This window comes from Salvelinus alpinus, chromosome 9 (genome assembly GCF_045679555.1).
Source record: "Salvelinus alpinus chromosome 9, SLU_Salpinus.1, whole genome shotgun sequence".
Taxonomy (NCBI): Eukaryota; Metazoa; Chordata; class Actinopteri; order Salmoniformes; family Salmonidae; genus Salvelinus; species Salvelinus alpinus.
The window spans coordinates 75,233,213-75,258,977 of record NC_092094.1 but is presented as its reverse complement, the minus strand read 5'-3'; the positions used below and the strand labels follow the sequence as shown (position 1 = coordinate 75,258,977).

The window sequence follows — 25,765 nt, the reverse complement described above, 5'->3', positions numbered from 1 at the left end:
ACCATCGGCTTCTTGGTCACCTCCCTGACCAAGGCCTTTCTCCCCCGATTGCTCATGTCCAATCAATTGAATTTATCACAGATGGACTCCAATCAAGTTGTAGAAACATGTCAAGGGTGATAAATGGAAATAGGATGCACCTGATCTCAATTTCTAGTCTCATAGCAAAGGGTATGAATACTTGTGTAAATAAGGTATTTCTGTTTTTTATTTGTAATAAATTTGCAGAAATGTCTAAAAACCTGTTTTTTTCGCTTTGTCATTATGGGGTATTATGTGTAGATTGATAAGGAAACCATTTAAAAAAAAAACAATTTTAGAATAAGGCTGTAACATAACAAAATGTGGAAAAAGTCAAGGGGTCTGAATACTTTCCGAATGCACTGTAAACTGTGCCCAGTAGTCGTTTTTTGGCGTTTATCTTATTGAGCTCAATCTGTAGTTCAACCTCTCATTACCAACTGTTGGAAGATCAATAAAGCGAGATGGGGATACAGGGTTTCGCATTACAGTGGTGACTTTTGACCTTACAAGAGAAACATAAAGTACATAACATATGGAGTGCTGGTCCAAATAGTACTGCTGCATATTTACTGCATTTTCATGGTTAAGAGCGCCTTTTATGTTTGGAAGTGGAACAAATAAACATTTAAGTTTATAATAAGACAAAGGCCAAGTAATAATCACATGATTTTTCTCACAAATTATAATTTGGAGAGATGGGCTATGATCCATGAATCAGTCCAAACGAAGTGGTGCTGGATATGTATGACACAGTCTCCCTCCAAAACGTCTCCCTCCAAAACTAATCATATTAAGGTTAGTAGAGACCCTACTGAGTATTTCCCACCACACTTTAGATGAGACAGGTAGAAAGGGCTTCTCTCTACAAGCCAATACTGTAAGTATCCCACGTACAGTTTATTACAGTGTATTGCATTATGCGGTACAGAGTGAAGGGACAGCAGCAGGTCGTGCGACACAGTCCCCCTCCAAAACTAACCATATTTGGTAGAGACCCTACTGAGTATTTCCCACCCCGCTTTAGCTGAGACAGGTTGAAAAGTTCTCTCTCCAGCCCAATATTATCAACATACCAGTGTCAACCAGGGTATTTTTTCATTATTGGTTTAAAAAAATATTCATTCAACCATATTTTTTATTCATGATCAAAAACGACTTATTGCATGTTCTTGTTGGTACAATAAAAGTGACCATTGATTTAAATGCTGTATCATTTGAATATGTTATCCACATTGCAATGTTTTGAAATGCAGGCGTTTATTTTGAAGGTTTCCTCATTACGGTACGAAAGTTACGTCATTTTTTGGCTCGGTCTCAGTAAGAGAAATCTGCAACATCAGTCAGTCAATGTTCGGATCAGCACCCTGCGTACTGGATACAAGACACGAAATTAATTACATCGTAAGTACCACCAGTTATTGCCGTGTACTAGAAGGCGACAACTTGCATCAGAGCGTCGTAAAAGCCAGATATAAGTGCTAACGTTAGCTTGACAGCCAGCCAGATGTGTAAATTAGCTAGGTGACAGCTAGCTAAACATGATACAACCGTGTGTTAAACATTCATAGTACGCATGTATTCGGGTATCATTTTTTAAATGCATAATACATATCGAATTTTACAAAACACAGGACCTTCCTAGCTAGTAAGTACAGTAGGTACAGTAGCGTTAGCTTCAAGCAGCAAAACAGACAGCGGTAGGTAACGTTAGGCTAGCTGTTAACTTGCTATGCTAGCCAGTTAATCAAACCCATTGACAAGCCAGTGAAGAAAACGAATCACTGACACTACACGAGCTAAAACCAGCTCGAGTGTATCGCATCCGTGTAACATTAGCTCGCATATGCAGGAACAATATTGTAACCTTAGCGGCAACGCCGATTTCCCAATATGTGTTTGTTATAATCTTATCTGACTGATTGGTAGCTAAGTGTTGTGCCTAGAGGTTCTGACTACAAAAAAACAGCTGATTTAATGACAGTATGATGTTTGTCACCATCCTCATCTGGCAGCTTGCTACATACATCACATTAGCAAAGTGATTGAATGTGTCAGAGAGAAGAACCTGACCCCTGGGTAAGAACAGTGTAGTAGTTTCATTCTACGAGAGGAGCACATATGTCACTATCTAATATCTAATAGCCCCTCAGATACACATGTAGCAGCTGTAGAGATGACATGGAGTGGCTCTTATTAGATCCACATGAGTCACCTGAACAGCCCTCTATTTCTCTGCTGCATAGAGTGTGTGTGTTGCTGTGTGCAGTTAGGCTAGTTTTTCTGGAACCTACTCCCTGTGTGTGAATTTGCCTAATTGTGAGTGCTAGACTGTGCATGTTGTTACCTGTGTGTTTTTGTCAGTTGAGTTGGCTTTGGATTGATAAATGTGTTTGTGTGTGTTGCTGTTTTTTGACCCATTCTTCTCTCACGTGAGAAGGACTCACCTACTGCCTGGTAGGCCCGTGTGTGTGTATCCCCCCCTGTCTATGTACTTGATTATTTATGGACACCCTGGAAGAGAACAGAGACAAAGACAAAGAGAGATGTGATGATGGAGAGAGGAGACGGGGAGGGGAAAGGAAGACAGAGAGAGTGAAAAGAGAGAGGGCGAGCTCTGGTGGATAGAAAGGGGGGGGGGGCAAGAGTAACAGAGCGAGATTGCAAGTAGGGGTTAACAATAACAGTTGCCAAGTTCAGCTGGCATCAACATGCCCCACACACACACACACACACACACACACACACACACACACACACACACACACACACACACACACACACACACACACACACACACACAGACACAGAGGTAGGCTTTGCATAAACCACCACACCTGCCTTGCTGCCCTGTTAAATTCTCCATGTTCCATGTACTGTAATTCTCAGGGGAAACGCCCATTCTATGAAGTCTATTTCTATGGGCCTAACCCTACTGTGCTCTGAAGGGGGACCATAGGGATAAGTGCTCTCTTTTTTACCTAATAGTCACTAAGAGCTAACAGGAGCAATTAGCCTTCTGCTGGAGAGAACCAGGACAACACTACTCCACTTTTAGGCCTAAATAGGGTGAGTGTGTGTGTTGTGTGTGTAAATATTCATGGCTTGACACTTGTAGGAATGACGTTAGACTTGTTTTCTATTGCCTTAAACTCTCTCTCTCTCTCTCTCTCTCTCTCGTCAGTGGGAGGGCTGTGTCTGGTAAGCGTTACAGGGGGAGTGGCTGACCTTCATGCTGAGAGGTCACGGAGGAGAAGACCCATGGATGATGGTAAGGAGGAGAGAGAGGTAGGGGAGACCATTGGATGAGGGTAAGGAGGAGAGAGAGGAAGGGAAGAGGTAGGGGAGACCATTGGATGAGGGTAAGGAGAGGGTGACTGGGAAGTAATAGAAGAGGGATCCCTGTCTGATTCAGAATTGAATTCAAAACACTCCTGCTGACATTCCAGTACATCCATGGCAATGCCCCTCCATACCTCAAATATCTTCTCGTATCCCATAGCCCCTCCATACCTCAAATATCTTCTCGTATCCCATAGCCCCTCCATACCTCAAATATCTTCTCGTATCCCCCTTGTAGCGTCAGCTGTGTTCTTTGTGTCAGTTGCCCTGTCTTGTTGTGTCCTTATTTTGTCTACGTCTGTTGTTTTGACTTATTTTCATGCACTCGCTACAGCAAATTGAGATGGGCTTTCAATGAAAAGCGTGTTACAAATTCAATGTATTATTATTATTAGTGGAGGCAGGGGGAGAGAGAGGTGAAATATGTGTTACGTCCCGATTCTCCACCCTTTTCCTGCCGGTCATTGATTTAAAAGCTTGGGATTAGTGTAAGCGTTGACCGGACGGAGTTTCTACCATTGTAAAAAGCCATGACTGAAAGTGTGCAAATGCACATTCTGGAAGAAGGGTGAAGAATTGGGACTCAGCCATGGTGAAAGTCTATCTGAATGGTAAGAGGGAGCTAACCCCGTATTGCTTAAACCTTAATTCTCTCAGGTCGTCATGAGCGCCTACGGAGCAGATTAGAATCTCCTGCCGTGTGTAATGACAACAACAGAAGCTCTTGTCTAATCGCTCTTTATCTGCTCCCAGGTCAGTGTGAGAGGGAGGGGCCAGTGTTGTCTGAGTATCAGGAGGGTGGGGTCGACCTCCACTGCAACCAATCAGACCCCTCGGAACCAAATCAGAACCTAAACCAGAATCGGACACCGACTCAACTAGATGATGGTCAGAGGGTTGGACGAGACTTCATCCAACAGAAGTCTTTAAACAACAATGTGGAGGATGAGGAGGAGGAAGGTAGAACGGTGAAGGGAGAGGAAGATGGGGATGAGGATGATGTGATTGTGGAAGAAGAGGAGGAGGTCAGCAGCGTGACTCGCGGCCAATCACACGACACTCCTATGACTGACTGTTCCTTCTCGGACACAGGTAAGGTGGCACACACACACACTGAGACAGCTTGGTTTATAGATATAAATATATCTTTTGGGGTTTATAGTAATATATCACCTTTACCTATTTTTTGTTTTATTTGGTTGGGTACCATTGATCAGCAGGAGGCAGAGGACCAGTCAATTCTCTTAATTAAACTGTGTGTGTCTGTGACCATGGTTGAAGGTCTTGGGTTAGTCAATTGGCTGGACTTGTGTGTGTGTGCGTGCGTGCGAACCCTGTTAATCGGTCAGCGGATCAGATTTGTAGCATACAGACCGGGTCTCACCCAATTAATCACACCCGGTGATGTCCGAGCAACCACATCAGCTACAGTCGGAGAGGGGGAGAGGTAAAGGAGAAAGGGTACAGCAAGGAAGGGGACAGAAGGAAAAGAAGAGGTGGAGAGACAGGAGAGAAGAGATTAGTAGAAAGTCGGGGAGAAGAAAGGAGGGGAGGAGGGAAGACCGCGGGGAAAGAAAGTGGTTGAGATGAGTCTGAGGATCTGAAGCTTAGTTATTTTTTTCTGTCTATCTCATTGTCTTTTGGGTATGGTGTCTGAACTGTCCCAATACACACACTCTATGGGCAAGACCTCGTTTGTGTGTGTGTGTGTGTCGGTTCAAGTGCTCAATGATGCATTATACTATGTATGTTATGTCCCCAGCTATCAAATGAATTTCCCACCATGGGATCATATAGGATTTATTGACTTGTCAGGACTTGGAATTGCTCAAATGGGCCGTATGGCTTCCACAGCACAGAAACACAAAGGGAAAGTACTTAGCGAGAGTGTGTGTAGTCGTTAATGCCAAGCTGAAGTAGGTAGAGGATTTGCTCAATCTCGCTTTTCACTGCCACTCTATCTGGTTTCAGACTTTTATAACAGTTTAATGTTGATGTTTGATGTGCAGTGCTCTCTATTTTCTCTCTCTCACTCTGTAGACAGTCCGGTAGAGCTCCGGCCCTCTGTGTCTCCAGAGACTACAGATCCCATCAGCTCCCAAGCAACAAGTCCAGACGAACCCTGCTACAGTGACCCTGCGGGCGAGACACACACCTCCACCACAGGACCCACTACCTCCAGTTCAGAACCTACCACCTCCACCACAGGACCTACCACCTCCACCACAGGACCTACCACCTCCACCACAGGCCCCACCTGCACCACAGGACCTACCACCTCCACCACAGGCACCACAGGACCAACCACCTCCACCACAGGACCAACCACCTCCACCACAGGCCCAACCACCTCCACCACAGGCCCAACCACCTCCACCACAGGCCCAACCATCTCCACCACAGGCCCAACCACCTGCACCACAGGCCCTACCACCTGCACCACAGGCCCTACCACCTGCACCACAGGCCCTACTACCTGCACCACAGGCCCTACCACCTCCACCACAGGCCCTACCACCTCCACCACAGGCCCCACCTGCACCACAGGACCCACCACCTCCACCACAGGCCCCACTTCCACCACAGGCCACACTTGCACCACAGGACCTACCACCTGCACCACAGGCCCCACCTGCACCACAGGACCCACCATTTCCACCACAAGCCCAACCACCTCCACCACAGGCCCCACCTGCACCACAGGACTCACCACCTCCACCACAGGCTCCACCACAGGCACCACAGGACCTACTACCTGCACCACAGGCCCCACCTGCACCACAGGACCCACCATTTCTACCACAGGACCTACCACCTCCACCGCAGAGCCTATCCCTAGTCTTGCCCTCCTGGCCACCTTAAAGGAGTTAGGGGAACGGGGAGATCACTCCCACCTGCCTCAGTACCTCCATCAGGTGTGTGCCCCTCCCTCTCCATTCTATATATGTTATTTCTACCTGCCTGCGCTGTTCTCAAGTGAACGTTTCTCTGACAGCCAGGCGTGGTTCCCTCTACGTGTGGTGAGCTGTGATTCTGTTTACCAGACTGACTGAACACACACACACACACACACACACACACACACACACACACACACACACACACACACACACACACACACACACACACACACACACACACACACACACACACACACAGAGACAGCCATTACAGGGCTGTCAGGTGTGACTGGGTGTGGTAGAATCCCTGTCATTGTGATGCAAAGCTTCACCACAGAATTCTAAATGAAGTGAAGTGAAAAGTGTCTATTCCCATCTCCACCAGTAGGGGGCAATGTTGTCATGTCTGATCATCACCTCAGCCTTTCTGTCTACTCCCTACCTTCTTCAAACACATCCTGGGGCGTGTTCAGGAAGGTGCAACGTTAGACAAAATTCAGATAGAAATGTATTGTTCAGAACAGACAGGTCCCAATCCCAAATGGAACCCTGGACCCTATGCACAGATCTGAGAGGCTTTGCTGGGCAATCACTATGGTAATAGCGCCAACTTTCCCCCTGATAGGCTAGGTGAATGTTTCACCATCCTGCGGGCTTTGAAAGTGAGGCGCGCCTCCCCAAAGGGGAGAGTTTCAGGGGACACGTAAAAGGAAAGCCAAATCAAACTGTATTCGGTTCTCTAAAAATGTGTAAATATTACAGTGCATTCTGGAAAAAAATTCTGACCCCTTGACTTTTTTCACATTTTGTTACATTACAGCCTTATTCAAAAATGTATGAAATTGTTTCCCTCGTAAATCTACACACAACACTGCATAGAGACAAAGCAAAAGCAGGCTTAGAAATGTGTGCATAAAAACAACAAATGGAAATATAACATTTCCATAAGTATTACTCAGTACTTTGTTGATGCACCTTTGGCAGGGATTACAGCCTCAAGTCTTCTTGGGTATGACGCTACAAGCTTGGCACACCTGTATTTGGGGTGTTTCTCAAGTTCTTCTCTGCGGACCCCCTCCAGCTCTGTCAGGTCGGATGGGGAGGGTAGACTCTTAACATGGCACCTGTGGTGTTTAAAAAAAAAAAAAATCTAGCATGGCTTAGGATGCGCAACTGGGCAACATCGTTTTTAAAGGGGCAACGGTGTTTTAAAAGGGCAATGACATACTTTGTATTAGAAACAAAAATGGATACCTGGATATTCTGAGAGAACTTTTATTGATTACATGCTTCTACTAAGTCAGTTGCATGTTCATTAAGTTGTACCGAGCATGATATAAGCCCAAATGTAGGAGTGGGAGACTAATGCCTACAATCAGGATGCAGTGTCCAAAAGTGAAAAAGTTGTTTTAACAGTTTCATTGCAACTATTTATTTTACAACAGAATGGAATGAATGTCTCTTAAAAAATAATTTCATTTAGTGAGAGAGGTGGGGGCTTGGTTACCTTGATCTTCTCTGAAGGGAGACCCACTGTCTTAGACTTTGGAAACGCTTGGCTTATACCAATCACATCCTGTCAGACCTCCGCAAGCACATAGGGTCTAAGGCGGGGATCATCACCTAGATTCAGTTTTGGCTGATTTTCTTTCTTGAGCGGATGGTCAGGGGGCTGGAACATAATTACAAATAATTTGTAGACTGCAAATTGGCCGCAAGAAGCCCAAACAGATATAATATTTGACTAAAACATAATAATTTCAAACCTTGCTTACGTTTGTTTACAACAGGGGTTCCCAAACCGTTGTGGCCCGCGACCCCATTTTATGGGAAACTTTCGCGACCCCACCATGTGAAGAAAGAGATTAAATAATAAAAAATTGGGCTATTACAAATCAGTCTGACAGTCCTTTTGACAGTATTCCAATCTGAAGGAAGTATGGTTTGATGTGACTGAAATGCCATCAGAAAGGTATTGGGAAGTTCAGAAGCTCATCAGGCAATCATTTTGTATGCTATTTTGTGTAGAAGTGAACATCATCACTAACCATGTTTCCATCCAACCATTTCATGCAGATTAATTACCTGACATGAAAAAAAGTCAACGCCCAGGCTGATGGAAAAATGAAATGCCCGAACAAATTTTATAAATGCCGACAGACAATTTGATCGTTCGACATTGGTGGGATCATTTTGTGTTGGTAAAATTAATTATGCGAGAAATGGCGGTAGAAACTCCTTAATGTGCAAATATTGATATTATAACCATCAATCATATCGAAGTAAACTTGGGAGTCACGCGATTATATGTTGTGTGGTCGTCCCACTACGACTCGGGAAAGCATGCAGTTTATTAGGCGACAGATGAAATAAGTTATGATGAACTTCACAGGGGGGTGAATGTGCACCGTGATAAGCTTGATGCTACTTTCCAATAAATATTTAGCGTCTTATTCTGGTGACGTGAAGATTGATGCTTGGCTGCCGTTTGACAAGTATAATGTAGGTAGTCTACCCACACGGTATCTGCGAGCTGTTGGCTAGAACTCATGTTCCAAGACCAGAGTGGGCTGATTTGCTATATAACTCAACAGTTTTTGTGACAAAACCATCAGTAGAGTTGAAAATTCGATGGAAATCCATTTAACTTGTATTTTTCATTCGGTACATGGGAATTTGACAGTAAAAGTAATTTTTGTGTGCACTGCGTCATCATGCATGGCCTTTTATCCGTAAAGTCAGTTTGATGGAAACATCTCTGGTGGGAAAATTCTCATATTATTTTATGCAGATTTGAGAATATTTGCATGAAAATCATTCGCAAATTGGATTGAAACCTAGCTACTGATGTTCTCCCCCCCCCCCCCCCCCCCCCTGTATGATTTAGTGCCTGGTCTTGTGTGTAGAAGACTGAGAGAAGTAGCTTTCATTGACGAGGTCATAATATTTTGGAGCTGAAACGGTTCAAAGGATAGAGTCACATGTGTAGGAAGAAAACCGAAACCACTCTGTTTATTACAACCTCATCTAGCAGCTACCAGAGGTTACTGACATAACCCCGGTTCTATGAACCAAGTGCCCTTTTATTTATTTTATTTCGGTTTCTCTCGCGACCCCATTTTCAGTGTCGCGACACGCTGGTATACGATCACATCTCTCTCTCTATTATGCGTTGGAATACTTTGGAACAGATTTCCAAAATTAAAATCAATTGGAGCTGATTTGCTGGTGTTTTTACAGCCTTTTATGTCCCCAAAACATATAAACTTGGGGGGCCGAATAAAATCACCCACAGGCCAAACTCGGACCGCGGGACACCAGTTGGGGAACCCTTGTCTAGGAGGTCATGTGGGATTGGGCCATGATTATCTGTTGGGTAGAACAGGGAATTGTGTCAGCTCTATTCATTTTCTTTCTGAAACGCTCTGAATGTTTCACCTCACTGAACAAACCCCTAGAGTAACCAACTCGCATCTGTTCACCTCCCTAATCTGATTGGTCGCTAGCCAGATAGCGCTTAGCAACCCCAGGAGTTCTGACCAACCTGAGCCAGCCCTTGTAAGGATAGAATGAGAGTTTGTTATGTCTCCCCTGGTTGAGTTTTAAGGGGGAGCTCTCTAGGAAGAGATTACATTTGATACTGTTAAACTTCCTATAAAAACATTTAGCACATGAGTAAGTCTACTTTTCTCTTGTCTTAGGGGCAATATGAAGAAGTCTCTGCACACTTCCAGTCAGATGCACATTTATTTAACTGTAACTGTGCTTTCGGTCAGTCGACCTCCGTCAGAGCATCTGTTTTTTAGGGGTAAAAAGAGCACTTTTGCACTGCTGTAATGTGGTGAAACTTTAAACAGTTTAACTGTTTAGAGAAAGCCTTATAAATAGCCCAGTGCCTCAGGACAGCAAGGCAGCAGAATGGTTAAAGCCTATTTTCTTTCTCTCTCACTGCCTCCCTCATTCGCTCTCTATTTCTCCCTCTCTCTCTCTCGCTCCCTCCCTGTCGCTCTCTCTCTTAAACACCCACCACAAGCAAGTGAAGTGAGCAATTCATATTTATGTAAATGCAGGGGAGCTTGCAACAATGGAGAGAGAGAGGGATAGAGTCTGTGTGAAAGAGCGTGCGAGAGAGGCCAGTGGGTTATTACCGCGCTCCTGCTCTATCTTTCACTTACAAACGCTCCTATTCTCTCTCTCTCTTTCTGTGTCTCTCCCCTTCTCTCTGTCTCTCTCTGTCTCTCTCTCTCTCTCTCTCTCTCTCTGACAAACTCTTTCACACACGCGGCTGTTCTCTCTCTCTCTGTTTTTGTCCTCTTCAGTCAGCAGGAGAACGATAAAAAAAAAAAAAAACAGTCGCAAGAGTCCTTTTGTTAAACACGCACACGCACCCACGGACACACCGCTGCCGCTGCGTCAGGCAGGTTGTGGAGCTCGTCTTACCTGCCGCTAGCTACTGGGGGAACTTTGGGAACTACAAATGCAGCTGTGATCAAGGAGGATTTGAAAGACTTTCCATGTAGTTCCTGTGTTTTCCGCTGTGCTCATGGTGACGTGCCGTGTTTCTCGTGCTTCTCCACTGTGTTTGTGTGTGTTTATCTTCATCACTCTTCTTAAGTAGGGGTTTTGGGTTAAAGTGTTGTGATTCAGGTAAACGTCTTATGCGACCTGGGCATGTTCTGTCTCGGGGTCAAAGTTATACTAGACGTAGTTTAAGTATCATTCAGTATTAGGCCTGTGAGATGTTTTAACTATTGATGGTGGTATTTGTCTTTCTTGGTGGAATACACTTGTTAGTTGTTCTGGGTGACTAGAATGTAAATGAATGTTGTCCTTTTAACCCTCTCCACTCTGCCTCCATCTCTTCAGGTAGCCGAGGCCTTTGTCCTTCAGGAAGATTGTATCCTTATTAGTGTGTGTGTGTGTGTGTGTGTGTGTGTGTGTGTGTGTGTGTGTGTGTGTGTGTGTGTGTGTGTGTGTGTGTGTGTGTGTGTGTGTGTGTGTGTGTGTGTGTGTGTGTGTGTGTGTGTGTGTGTGTGTGTGTGTGAGAGATACTGAACAGGTGTGTTATGTCCTCCTAAGTCTCGGGAAGATTGTATCCTTATCAGTCAGCTCATGTCTCATGTCTTTCCAGTGAATTACAGAGCTCTCTGGTTCATTCTAACTCTCAGGTGAAGACTGTGTTCTAGTTTAAACATACCACGACATTCAAGCTGCACTGTCTGGATCTTATCATTGTGCTCTTTGTTTTAGTCTTCATTCAGCCACGACCACTACAGATGGTGTGCGTGCATATGTGTGTGTGTGTGTGCGTGCATATGTGTGTGTGTGTGCGTGCATATGTGTGTGTGTGTGCTTGCATATGTGTGTGTGTGTGCGTGCATATGTGTGTGTGTGTGTGTGTGTGCGTGTGTGGCTTGTTACAGCAAAGCTGTGGGCTTATACAGAGTGCCTCAGTGCCTGTTGAAAGAGAGGAGGACTCATGTTTATGGATGACGACGGCTAACACAATCCCTCTGTAACACGTGGGGTCTCTCCAGTACACTTCTCTGTGTGGGACCCAACCCGAGCCAGCTACAGTCCCTATACAGGACAGTAGGTGGGAGGTTCTGTCACATTCTATGTGACAGAATGGTGCTCGACTGCTTTAAACTCTGTGTGGACTTCTCCTTAATACTGGAGAGCACTTCCCCCCTGTACTCCCGTTCACCCCCCAGCTCTCTCTATGTTTGGGGCGGCAGGTAGCCTAGTGGTTAGAGTGTTGGACTAGTAACCGAAAGATTGCTGGACCGAATCCCCGAGCTGACAAGGTAAAAATCTGTCGTTCCGCCTCTGAACAAGGCAGTTAACCCACTGTTCCTAGGCCATCGTTGTAAATAAGAATTTGTTCTTAACTGACTTGCCTAGTGAAATAAAAAATAATAATTAAAAAACTCAACCGCTGACTGGATCACTGAAGGGTGTAGGGGTGTGTGTGTGTGTTTTCTTAACCCTGCGTGGACCAGATGAGCGAGCAGTGTGGTGTGTTCAGCTAGAGAGACTCTACCACCAGAGACTACTAAACAACCTCACAACACTGCAGGAACAGTGGGGTAACACACACATTCTCTCTCTCTCTCTCTCTCTCTCTCTCTCTCTCTCTCTCTCTCTCTCTCTCTCTCTCTCTCTCTCTCTCTCTCTCTCTCTCTGTCTCTCTCTGTCTCTCTCTGTCTCTCTCTGTCTCTCTCTGTCTCTCTGTCTCTCTCTGTCTCTCTGTCTCTCTCTGTCTCTGTCTCTCTCTGTCTCTGTCTCTGTCTCTGTCTCTCTCTCTCTCTCTGTGTTCAGCCATTGGAAGTCTCATTATGCATCCCACTCTTTCTCTCACCCTCAAACCTTCTCTCGCTCCCCTCTTCTCTTTGGGTGTGTTTGTGCCGTGTCATGTGCCTCTCTTCCTCCAACCTTCTGTTGTTCCAGAGAGGCGGTGTGGGGCAGACGGCCGGGGAGAGAGGAACAGTGACACTGACCTGACTGCACGGCAGCTGGACATACTCACACACATCTGCAAAACACACCAACGGTGAGGCTGCGCCTGTGTGTCCGTGTGCGCGCACGCGTGTTTCTAGTTGTGTGTGAAGTTGGTCTTTTAGACGTGGTCCTTTACAGCTCAGTACAGGAAAAGGTTGCAGTTTAACAAGGAAAGACCACCTTTTTAACTCATTTTCTAATGATTGGGAAACCTTGAGAAGCTGTGCAGTGATGTACATTCACCCACCTGTGCTCTCGCCAAGGTGGTGTGTGTGTGTGTGTGTGTGTGTGTGTGTACACATACAGCGTGATGGTTTAAACATATGGCCCTTTGCTGTTGCTGCACTTTCAGTAATTTGAGCTACAGCGGTGCTAGAGTTTCAGACACACACACACGGCACACACACACACACACACATGCTGGAATAGCTAGGGAAATGTGCGGCGCTAATATTAGATTCCCTGGGAGAGAGCAGGGCCACCTATCTTAGCCTTAGCTAGGCAGAGACCTTCCTTCAATCACGGAGGACGAAAGTGACAGCACTAACTGCCTTTGCACCCCCTCCATCTCTCTCTCTCTCTCTCTCTCTGTCTCTGTCTCTCTCTCTGCCACACAGACCCAGTCCTGGAGAAGAGAAGGTAAAAGATACTCTGTGCTTGATTGACATGATGGCATTGTAGAGACCGTCTGTCTAGCATTACACAGTATTCAGTGCTTTGCTCGGCTAGTTTGAATGTCATTTGTTGATGCTGTATTCACTCTGCTCTCCCCTCTGTTTGTGCGTGTGTGAGACTTTGGACTCTGTGCTGGAGAGCCCTGTTCGTGGTGAGGACAGACTGCCTGCATGCCGCTCAGGTAAGTGTGTGTGTGGTTGAGGAAGCAGGAGTTTATCAGTGCAGGATTGCTGTATGTCTGTCGCCCTGCAATGTTTTGAGACGTGAGCCGGTCTGCCGAGTGCTCCCAGAGACCGGCAGCTGACCTGTCAATTATTAAAGAGAGAGAGTGAAGTCGACGGAGGCACATCTGTGACAGCCGAATGTCGGACGCTGTAGTGGTTTTCCAACAGTAAGCCTCAGATCAACATGGCAGTGTCAACATAGCTGTTATTGTTTGCTCGCTCTTGTGCTCTCTCTCTCTCTCTCTCTTTCTCTCTTGCTCGCTCTCTCTCTCTTGCGCTCTCTCTAGCTCGCTCTCTTGCTCGCTCTCTCACTTGCTCGCTCTCTCTCTAGCTCTCTCTCTAGCTCTCTCTCTCTCTCTCTAGCTCACTCTCTTGCTCTCTCTCTCTCTCTCTCTCTTGCTCTCTCTCTCTTGCTCTCTCTCTCTAGCTCTCTCTCTCTCTAGCTCTCTCTCTTTCTAGCTCTCTCTCTTGCTCTCTCTCTCTCTCTCTCTAGCTCTCTCTCTTGCTCTCGCTCTCTAGCTCGCTCTCTTGCTCGCTCTCTTGCTCGCTCTCTTTCTCTCTAGCTCGCTCTCTTGCTTGCTCTCTCTCTCTAGCTCGCTCTCTCTCTCTAGCTTGCTCTCTCTCTAGCTCTCTCTCTCTTGCTATCTCTCCCCTCCCCCCACCCGGTTACCTGGAAACACCTTAGATACATTCCATCACGTTGTGTGTGTTAGGAGAGGTCCCCTGGTCTGGGACTTGGGTTATTGATGAACTGAAGCAGAGCTCCGGGGAGCCAAGGGTGTGTGTTACCTAACTGTACACACACACACACACATACACACGCGTAGTCCAAGGTGTGTGTTGCCTGTGCACGAAGACACAGGGCACTGTGTTCTGCCATGGCCTGGTTTCACTTTCACAACCGAGGCGTGACTACACACACACACACACACACTGAGATGACAGTATCTTAAGTTAGGGCGCTCTCGGTGTCAGTGTTCCGGAGGCGTGAGGAGAGTATAACTCTGTCTCGGAGAGGAGAGTATAACTCTGTCTCGGAGAGGAGAGTATAACTCTGTCTCGGAGAGGAGAGTATAACTCTGTCTCGGAGAGGAGAGTATAACTCTGTCTCGGAGAGGAGAGTATAACTCTGTCTCGGAGAGGAGAGTATAACTCTGTCTCGGAGAGGAGAGTATAACTCTGTCTCGGAGAGGAGAGTATAACTCTGTCTCGGAGAGGAGAGTATAACTCTGTCTCGGAGAGGAGAGTATAACTCTGTCTCGGAGAGGAGAGTATAACTCTGTCTCGGAGAGGAGAGTATAACTCTGTCTCGGAGAGGAGAGTATAACTCTGTCTCGGAGAGGAGAGTATAACTCTGTCTCGGAGAGGAGAGTATAACTCTGTCTCGGCGAGGAGAGTATAACTCTGTCTCGGAGAGGAGAGTATAACTCTGTCTCGGCGAGGAGAGTATAACTCTGTCTCGGAGAGGAGAGTATAACTCTGTCTCGGCGAGGAGTGTATAACTCTGTCTCGGAGAGGAGTGTATAACTCTGTCTCGGAGAGGAGTGTATAACTCTGTCTCGGAGAGGAGAGTATAACTCTGTCTCGGAGAGGAGAGTATAACTCTGTCTCGGCGAGGAGAGTATAACTCTGTCTCGGCAGGTCTGCAGAACGCATCACCGGGGGCAAACTACCTGCCCTCCAGGACACCTACACCACCCGATGTCACAGGAAGGCCATAAAGATCATCAAGGACAACAACCACCCAAGCCACTGCCTGTTCACCCCGCTATCATCCAGAAGGCGAGGTCAGTACAGGTGCATCAAAGCAGGGACCGAGAGACTGAAAAACAGCTTCTATCTCAAGGCCATCAGACTGTTAAACAGCCACCACTAACATTTAGCGACCGCTGCCAACATACTGACTCAACTCCAGCCACTTTAAAAATGGGAATTGATGGAAATTATGTAAAAATGTACCACTAGCCACTTTAAACAATGCCACTTAATATAATGTTTACATACCCTACATTACCCATCTCATATGTATATACTGTACTCTATATCATCTACTGCATCTTGCCATCTTTATGTAATACATGTACCACTAGCCACTTTAAACTATGCCACTTTATGTTTACATACCCTACAGTACTCATCTCATATGTATATACCGTACTCTATACCATCTACTGCATCTGCCATGCCGTTCTGTACCACCACTCATTCATATATCTTTATGTACATATTCTTTATCCCTTTACACTTGTGTGTGTGTGTAAGGTAGTAGTTGTGGAATTGTTAGGTTAGATTACTTGTTGGTTATTACTGCATTGTCGGAACTAGAAGCACAAGCATTTCGCTACACTCGCATTAACATCTGCTAACCATGTGTATGTGACTAATAAAATTTGATTTGATTTGATAACTCTGTCTCGGAGAGGAGTGTATAACTCTGTCTCGGCGAGGAGAGTATAACTCTGTCTCGGCGAGGAGAGTATAACTCTGTCTCGGAGAGGAGAGTATAACTCTGTCTCGGAGAGGAGAGTATAACTCTGTCTCGGAGAGGAGAGTATAACTCTGTCTCGGAGAGGAGAGTATAACTCTGTCTCGGAGAGGAGAGTATAACACTGTCTCGGAGAGGAGTGTATAACTCTGTCTCCCCTGTTAAAAGACACGTATCCGATAAATAATCTCACATTGAATAAATATTTGGACCCGAGGGACACCTTGTCCTCAGTCTGTTTCCGTTTGTGTTTAACAGTGATGCGTGTGTGTGTGCATGTGTCTCTTTAGTGGATGAGCGAGTAGACAGGAAATATGTTCCGGTGACATCAAGTTCCCTATAAAACAGCAGCTAAAGGGTAAAAGAGGAGAGTGTTGTGAATAATTGAGTTAGGAGATCTGGGAGGTGTTTTTGAGGATGTTGAGGAACAGTGATTCCCTCTTTAATGTAGATTAGACAGTGGACTCTGCTGGAGACCAGTGTTACTGGGAGGTTGTTGATGTCTACGGGACTCTAAAGGGAGAGCCTGGGTAGAGAAGTTAAAGGGTGGGGAGGGGGGGGTCAAGGGCTGTTGTAGTGTTATGTCTATTGTAACATTTCTTCTCTCTGTATGTCTCTCTCTCTCTCTCTCTCTCTGTCTCTCTCTCTCTCTCTCTCTCTCTCTATCTCTCTCTCTCTCTGTCTCTCTCTCTCTCTCTATGTCTCTCTCTCTTTCTCTCTGTGTCTCTGTCTTTCTCTCTATGTGTCTCTGTCTTTCTCTCTATGTGTCTCTGTCTTTCTCTCTCTGTGTCTCTGTCTTTCTCTCTATGTGTCTCTGTCTCTTGCTCTCCTAGTTCGGTTATTTGAGTGTTTGTTGGGGATGGAGGAGGACCAGAGAGGAACAGACTCCACCCTCTCCCAGAGCATCAACCCAATCAAATCAGCCGGAGCCCTGAAGGACAGCCTCAGCTCCAATGACTGTGCAGCTCTGGGTGTGGCACAGGACTGCAGAGACTCCCAGGGGATTGGGAGGGCTGAGTTCACAGACTCTCGGAGCGAAGGAACGGGTCAGCAGACGGAGAGTGAGATGGAACACACCACTCAGGAGGGTTGCACTACGCCGGACCGCCCTATGGATGGGGAAATGAGCCAACCCAAGCATGAGGAGCAGCAGGGAGGAGAGGAAAAACAGGAGGAGGTGGAAGAGGCAGAGGAGGCCTTGGCATTAGAGGAAGAGGAGAAAGAGGAGAAGAGAGATGGTGTTGATTGTTTAAAAGCTCCTCTAGAGGAGATCTCAGCCTTAGCAGTGAAGGAGCAGCTCACACTGGAGGAGGCCCAGCTGCGCGAGGAGGCCCAGCTGCGCGAGGAGGCCCAGCTGCGCGAGGAGGCCCAGCTGCGCGAGGAGGCCCAGCTGCGCGAGGAGGCCCAGCTGCGCGAGGAGGCCCAGCTGCGCGAGGAGGCCCAGCTGCGCGAGGAGGAGTATGATATGTTTGGAGTGGACATGGTGGAGACTATCAGAGACCGGGTGGCTTCTCTGGACGACCTGGCCAAACGCATCACAGTGGAGGAGGTGAGTGGGAGAGACTGTGTGTGGACTGAAGTTTTATGACACACACACAAACACACGTTGACACTTACAGAGAGATGTATTGCACAGTTTAGGTACATATTACAGTTCGGTGCATATTGCAGTCACGGTTCGATTTCGGGTATAGCTGGAAAATGAAATGCCATTCAATATGTTCAGCATTCACAATGTTCCTTGCATTGCCTGTTGTGACTTTATATTTATGTTGGGCCTTTCAAGTTTCCACTCTGATGCTGCAATTGTAACCATGTGGGAGGTTTGGAATTGACCAGTTGTGAAGTCATAAGTAACAGTTGGATACATTCATGTGATTTGAATTGTTGAGAAATGCTGATTAGCTAATGGCCAACCAGCTGTCAACTTTGCAAACACATTCTAGAGTTCAAAAACCACTTTAATATATTGCTTATTATAAGTAATGTTTTGTTACATTTAACTGATGAAAGTGCTGTTATAGAAGCCATTTTCTTTGTAGGTGACCTCAGTAATCAACATCGGCGCTCAAGAATGATAGACGAGTTTCCGACTAGTAATTACCAGTTTAAGGGGCCATTCGAGTGGATTTCTCCCAGTCGTATGTGGTAAATTCACACTTCTCACTTGGTTATGAATGCATCATGAGTGTGTCAATGGCACGGTACATCTCTCACTCTGGGTAAATGTGATGGGCTGTCACTGTTAAGTAAGCACAACACAAGGTGCATTGGCCAATTAATTGAAAACTTCTGCTATTGTTTTGCTTATATAGAGCGGGTTCTACCCGTTTCCTGAAATGGGTGCAAGAGGGAAGTTCTTAACGTGGCTCGAGCACTTTCACAAAGTGCTGAAACCCCCTGTTCTCAACTACAGAGAATGGGGCGCATATCGGCAGCTATAAGCATACCGCGATTGGGAGTCCCGTAGGGCGGCGCACAATTGGCCCAGCGTCGTCCGGGTTTGGCCCGGGGTAGGCCGTCATCTTAACTGACTTGCCTAGTTACATAAAGGTTAAATAAAATTAAGATAATAATAAACCAAAAAACTATAAACAAATTAGGGCTGTCCCCATATTTAGATATACCCTATGTTTGAATCAAATCTACTATATGTAGGCTACTTTGTCTGATGCTTTAAGCACTGAAATAAAAATGAAGACACACAAATGACTAAATAGGGAGCCAGAGATCAATATAGCCTAACCAGAAGAGTCAAACCTGTTCCCAACCCGACCCCCCCCTCCTCCTCTGCTGCTGGCCTTTGCAGATTCTGCCACTTATGATTTTCACATGCACATTTTCAAGAAAACAGTTTAATTTCATTTATAAAAAAGTCTTCATATCTCAAAACCAATGTGGTTCATCAAAATCCGATCGAAATAAACATGATACAAATCTAAAAGTAACTTCTATTTCCATTACTATGTAATAATAGCCTACATAAAGTCAACAAATAAAAACTTTGCCGCCTGCAGGTAGAAAATATCCCGATTTTAAAAATAAATATCACATTGGCTACGCATGGCCTGTCTGCAAGGAACTTGAAACATTGTATCAACTATTTACTTGATCCGACCTGAAACTCATGCTAGCAAACTTGCAACCTATAAAATATTCTGAGCCTTTAAGAGTTTCCCAGCCAGTGAACTTCGGACCAACAGACACAGCTGTAGGCTATTTGTGGAAAGGATAAGAAATCGTCAGGTAGACTTTTTTTATGACATTTCCCCCGGATCAGAGCATGAGATTTTTGACATTTTGTCCCGTATCGAAAGGGAGAGAGATGGAAAGATATTTCCAATAGGCTACGTTGAGGAACTATTGTCATTCTCAATGGATGTAAAAACAGACTTTGTTTACTTGCATTTTGAGGCGAAGAAAAAATTACTTTGAGAAGTTCCACAGTGGTGGTGAGTTAATTATGGATCCCTTCGCACGCCAATCCCTTTAGCGGGATCGATTTGACAACACCCAGTGAAATTACAGCCAAATTCAAAAACAGAAATACTCATAAGAATTCATAAAGCATACAAGTGTTATACATCGGTTTAAAGATATACTTCTTGTTAATCCAGCCGCAGTGTCAGGTTTCAAAAAGGCTTTACGGCGAAAGCAGACCATGCGATTATCTGAGGACAGCGCCCAGCATACCAACACATGAAAATCAGTTTTCAACCAGGCAGGTGCTACACGAAAGTCAGAAATAACGATATAATTCATGCCTTACCTTTGAAGATCTTCTTCTGTTGGCACTCCAATATGTCCCAGAAATATCACAAATAGTATTTTTGTTCGATAAATTGCTTCTTTATATCCCCAAAATGTCCATTTATTTGGCGCGTTTGATTCAGAAAAACACCGGTTCCAACTCGCCCAACATGCCTACAAAGTATCTAATAAGTTACCTGTAAACTTGGTCCAAACATTTCAAACAATGTTCCTAATCCAAATTTATGTATCCCTAAAATGTAAATAATTGATAAAATTTAAGAAGGGAAATACTGTGCTCAATACCGGACGAAAACAAAGTGAAGCACGTTCCAGGTCGCGCGCACCAAAACAGAGTGCACCTGGAGTGACACATGGAATTAACAGGGCTACTTCTTCATTTCTCAAAGGAAAAACATCAACCAATTTCTAAAGACTGTTGACATCTAGTGGAAGCCATAGGAACTGCAAGCATATTTCTATTAAAAAGGGATTGCCATAGAAAACTATTGGAAAACAGATTGAGCTCAAAAAATGTTTCCCCTGGATGGATTGTGCTCGTGGTTTCGCCTGCCAAATCAGTTCTGTTATACTCACAGACATTATTCAAGCAGTTTTAGAAACTTCAGTGTGTTCTATCCAAATCTACTAATAATATGCATATCCTAGCTTCTGGGCCTGAGTAGCAGGCAGTTTACTTTGGGCACGCTTTTCAACCTCTAGCCCAAAGAGGTTTTAAGACAAACAAAAATAGTATTGGATCATCAAATGGGCACATTTATAAGCCTACATTTACAAGCCTACATTTGTGTAAGCGTCAGTAATTAGCAAGCAGACAGTGTTAGGTCATCATTAGCCCTTGGATGCCAAATATGGAGCTGGGTGTGTGTGTGGGGAGAGAGAGGTGTGTGCGTTTTAGTGTATGTGTGTAATCGATTGCGCATGTTTCTGGCGAGGGAGAGGTACGAGGCCGTCGTCGAGTCACACTGAGGGTAAGGAGGGGGTGGGTGCACGCGATTCACAAGGCTACTTTGGCCATTTAGCAACCTCTTTAGTGGGCGTATTGGAATGGAATGCCCACCAGTCATGTTTTGAAACGGAAATCAGCATTTTCACTGGACAAGTTCAGGTAGCAACTCTTAATGTTTCACTCTGTTGCAAAATGTTTGCTCCGTTTTGTGCCAACTGAACATGGCCCAGGTCTGGGCCACTGTGACAAACGACTGAAGCACGCTGTACATAATGGTTTAGGTGAGAGTAGAGTTGATCTCTGAACAGCTACAATAATAACCTCATTAAAACTGGAGGGGCTTTTCATCCTCTCTCTCTCTCTCTCTCTCTCTCTCTCTCTCTTATATATTTATATGCCATTTAGCAGACGCTTTTATCCAAAGCGACTTACGGCGCGCATACATTTTTATGTATGGGTGGCCCCAGGAATTGAACCCACAACCCTGGCGGTGCAAGTGGCACGCTCTCCCAACTGAGCCGTACAGGACCATCCGTCCCCTTTCTCTACCTCTTCGTCCGTATGGATGTCATGTCAACATAAATCATTCCTGTTGATAGGATGTACAGTCTTCCTCTATCTGTGTTCACTTCTTATTGTCCCTATCACCACCTTCCCACTCTCCTCCATCTTCTGCTTTCACCTCTCTCATCCTCTCTCCCTCCCTCTCTCTTCTGTCAGGCCTGACAAGAGTGTGACTGAAGGTTGAATCAGATCAACCGAATGTTGTGAACCTGAGCCTCTCCAGCTGATTGTTCATAAAGGAGGTGATGTCACCAGGTGACGTCACTGGATGAGATGATATGTCATCAGCCGATGTCACTTGATAAGATGACGACCAGCGGTCACAAGCACCTAAGACATAGGGCGTGGTCAAGCGGATCCACTTTGTGTAGTCGGTGACCATCGTTGGTAATCTGCCTTTCAAAGTGTGTTGCGTTATGGGGATAACAATTGTCTGACTTGCGCTTACACGTCGACTGCATGAACTTTACACAAACTATGCGATCAAAGGTCATGTATTTTTTTTTTACGAAGTCGCCTTCAAGTCACTGTAGTTGTTTCTCAAATTCTAAAGCTACAAATGAAAGTGATATGAGACCTCTCTCTAACCAATTAATTGTTCACACTTAATGTTTTCAGTTTGTGAGTGTGTGATATAGGGGTATAGAAAATTGTATTTCTACATTTATTCAGAAACACTTTTCTGAACAATAACAGCTATGTTGACACTGCCATGTTGATCTGAGGCTTACTGTTGGAAAACCACTACAGCGTCCGACATTCGGCTGTCACAGATGTGCCTCCGTCGACTTCACTCGCCGGCTTTCGTCTGCAGTCGGCTTCGTTTACAGTCAGCTTCGTTTACAGTCGGCTTCGTTTACAGTCGGCTTCGTTTACAGTCGGCTTCCTTTACAGTCGGCTTACAACTCAAACACCCAGTTTCTCAGAGGTTTGAGGTTGACATGAGAGGGCAGTGTACGCTGACACCTAGTGGGGATACTATGTCTATCACTGCCTTTGTGTGTGTGTGTGTGTGTGTGTGTGTGTACTGCATGGTGTACTGTATGTGTGTGTATTGATATATATGTAATGTGTCTATTGTGTACAGTATGTGCATGTTAACCAGTTGACCTGGCCCTGACCTTTTGACCATGTCCCGCTGACCTCCAGATGACCCCTGTCCCTGGCCTTGTGTCCATCCTGAAGAGGAGGAGTGTGTGTGTGGAGGATGTGTGTGTGGCTCCCTTCTCGGCCCCACTCAAACACAAACACCCTGCTAAACGCAGGGTCCGCTTCAAAGTACCTGATGACGGCTTTGACCACGGTAAGGATGGGTGTGTGTGTATGTATACCCAACAATGGTTATGATCAATTGCATGTGTATGTTTGTGCATGTACAGTATTATACTGCTATGTGTGTCTGTCTGCATTCTTACCATGTCACACTCTGTCCTCTCCCTTCTTCCCTCTGTCCTCTCCCTTCTTCCCTCTGTCCTCTCCCTTCTTCCCTCTGTCCTCTCCCTTCTTCCCTCTGTCCTCTCCCTTCTTCCCTCTGTCCTCTCCCTTCTTCCCTCTGTCCTCTCCCTTGTTCCCTCTGTCCTCTCCCTTGTTCCCTCTGTCCTCTCCCTTGTTCCCTCTGTCCTCTCCCTTGTTCCCTCTGTCCTCTCCCTTCTTCCCTCTGTCCTCTCCCTTCTCCAGACAAGAAACAGTTCAATAAAGGTCAGATAAAATAGAATAAACATCTAAACGTGTTTCCTCTTCCCTCCTGCAGACGAGGTGGGCGGAGACTCCTGCCTGCTCCTCTTCTTGCTTTGCCTGGTCACCGTGGTGATCAGCCTGGGAGGCACCGCCCTCTACTGTGCCCTGGGCGACGCCCAGTCCACTGTCTGCACCGACTTCTCCCGTAACGCTGACTTCTACCTCGCACAGCTGCATCGTGGGATGGATCAGCTCCAAAACTGGCTAACCCCCGCGTCTTAGCTGACCCCCAAGAGGAGAGGAGAAGAGAGGGGGAGGAGAAGAGAAATGTGGGGAGGGAAGGAAAGGAGAGGGGGAGAAGAAGGGGACAGAGGAGGAAAACTCCCTCGTTTTGCAGAGTGGATACTCGCCTCTCTTTATGTCCTGCCCTGTTTTAATCTCTCTCTCTCGGTCAGTCTTTCTGTCTTTACTGGCTGGCCAGTTAAAGTGTGTTTATGTGTGGCGGGAGAGAGAGAGAGTGATTGAACGATGTGTATGTCTGTGTGGTACTGGTGGGCTGCATCCACACTAACAGTTCCCTAAGACATCTGCAGTGCTGCCTAGTAGAACTAGTAGGACTGACCTAGGACCTGTAGTATACTGGACTACCCATAGACGTCAACTGTACACTACTGGACGTGAAGTCAGCCCAGAGGAATGGATAATACTCATTACCACTGACCTTGAATCTGCTCGCTACTACATGGACCTGTTCTCTGGGTCCTTCAGGCATGGACAGAACTGCTCACCTGCGCAGACAGGAAGTGCTTGTGTAGCCATTTCAGAAACCGGCACAGCTCTGTGTTTACTGCCGCCATTTTTTATCTTATCTACACCTCAAAAATATGAACAATTCTGCTGTGGTCAGAAACATGAAATAATGTCTTTAAAATAATCTTCTAATAATTCATGTTTTGTTGTAATGAAACAGATTTTACTTTCCTTTCCGTTCCTCACTATTGAGTATTTTTATGTTGTAGGTAGGGTGTTTCTTTGGGCTGAGGATAGAAGTTGCCCCGAATCACAGATCTAAGATCATATCTTAACCATATCCTCAACCAGGAGGGGGAGGAAATATCTGACCCTGTATCAGTGGATAGGGGAAACTGCTACCCCTTCTGTTTATTGGGTTGTTTTGGGGTACAGATAGTTCAGCCTGATTGTAGCATTGGCCCCTTGATGACCCTTGTGTGTCAGACAGAGATATATGCAACATGGACAAGAAAGCAATACATGTGTGTGTTAAAGAATGTTATTTTATTTTGTTCTTTAAAAAAAGAAAATGTAAACACTTTTTCTCCCCAATTTCGTGGTATCCAATTGGTAGTTACAGTCTTGTCTCATCGCTGCAACTCCCGTACGGACTCGGGAGAGGCGAAGGTCGAGAGCCGAGCGTTCTCTGAAACACAACCCAACCAATGCCTGCTTAACCCGGATGCCAGCTGGACCAATGTGTCGGAGGAAACACAGTGCACCTGCCAACTGTGTCAGCGTGCACTACACCCGGCCCGCCACAGGAGTCGCTAGTGCGCGATGGGACAAGGACATCCCTGCCGGCCAAACCTTCCCCTAATCCGGACGACGCTGGGCCAATTGTGCGCCGGCTGCGACAGAGCCTGGACTCGAACCCAGAATCTCTAGAGGCACAGCAATGCAGTGACTTAGACCACTGCACCACTCCTTGAGGCCTGCACAGGCATATCTATATATTTATCTTTATTGTCAAGTAATTATGGGCATCATCATGGGATTGTCATAATCAGTCTTACCCCAGTTCATTACCTCCTGCGATCAATGGACTCAATATATTTTTTTTACATGTACATTTTTTATTTGTGCTTTTTTTTTCCGGACTTCTAGTCTATTTAATCAATGAGCTGTTAAATTTTTTTTGTGACAGTTGGTGAAAATGCACAAAGTCAGTGTGTCTTAGTTTCGTTAGGAAAAGTTCTGTAGACGTGGATCATTTGATGACGCAGGCTGGGCAGTGACTCTCAGGCTACATCCCAACTGTCAAGTGGCTTCCTCTCCTCGTCTACTCTCCTTCCTTCCTCTCCCTCTTCTCATCTACTCTCCTTCCTCTCCTCCTCTACTCTCCTCCCTCTCCTCGTCTACTCTGATCTGAAAACACAAGACCGGTGAAACCAACAGCAAAATATAATCATATTCAGATCTGTTGTAAAATGCACAATAAACTGTAGATACATTAATTAGCTTGGAAGAATGCCAGGAGATTCACTTTAGTCTCTTGTACTTTCAGAGGTGTGCAGACAGGAAGCCACTGTAGACTATTGAGATGCAGCCTTGTTTTTTTTTTTTTTTTTTTCACTCGTCCTCTGGCTGGTTCAGATGACTATCTTACTTTTGGAATCTGAAGTATTTATATCATATCTGCACAATGTAGGGGGAGAGAAAACAAACGATCAAATCTAATCTTTACGTGCATGTCTTTTTCTGTTTTTTCTCTAGTTTTGGCTTGATGTGGGTATTGTAGATTCATTTTTTCATGTTTGTCATCGTGGTTTAGATCTGTCTTTACAGTCTGGAGGGATTACTGTGTGGTGGGTACTTTTAAACACCTGTTTCTCTCTGATGATAATAAACCTTATTGTGGGGA

The 25,765-nt window shown here is 45.6% G+C and overlaps 1 protein-coding gene across 3 annotated transcripts; it reads left to right on the top strand.

Annotated features, from left to right (window-relative positions):
- Positions 1-1,356: 1,356 nt before the first annotated feature.
- On the top strand, positions 1,357-25,765 carry LOC139530628 (consortin-like). Of its 3 annotated transcripts, none has more exons than XM_071327206.1 (12): positions 1,357-1,429; positions 3,206-3,292; positions 4,117-4,455; positions 5,404-6,278; positions 11,130-11,160; positions 12,266-12,352; positions 12,714-12,816; positions 13,382-13,403; positions 13,557-13,620; positions 16,982-17,697; positions 22,582-22,735; positions 23,183-25,765. In XM_071327206.1, the coding sequence occupies exons 1-12, from the start codon at positions 1,372-1,374 to the stop codon at positions 23,389-23,391; spliced, it is 2,745 nt and encodes a 914-aa protein (XP_071183307.1). In that variant the 5' UTR covers positions 1,357-1,371; the 3' UTR covers positions 23,392-25,765. The 3 variants fall into 3 exon arrangements, with proteins under 3 accessions (XP_071183307.1, XP_071183305.1, XP_071183306.1); XM_071327204.1 differs by having other exon boundaries at positions 1,367-1,425; XM_071327205.1 differs by lacking the exon at positions 1,357-1,429 and adding an exon at positions 3,072-3,090.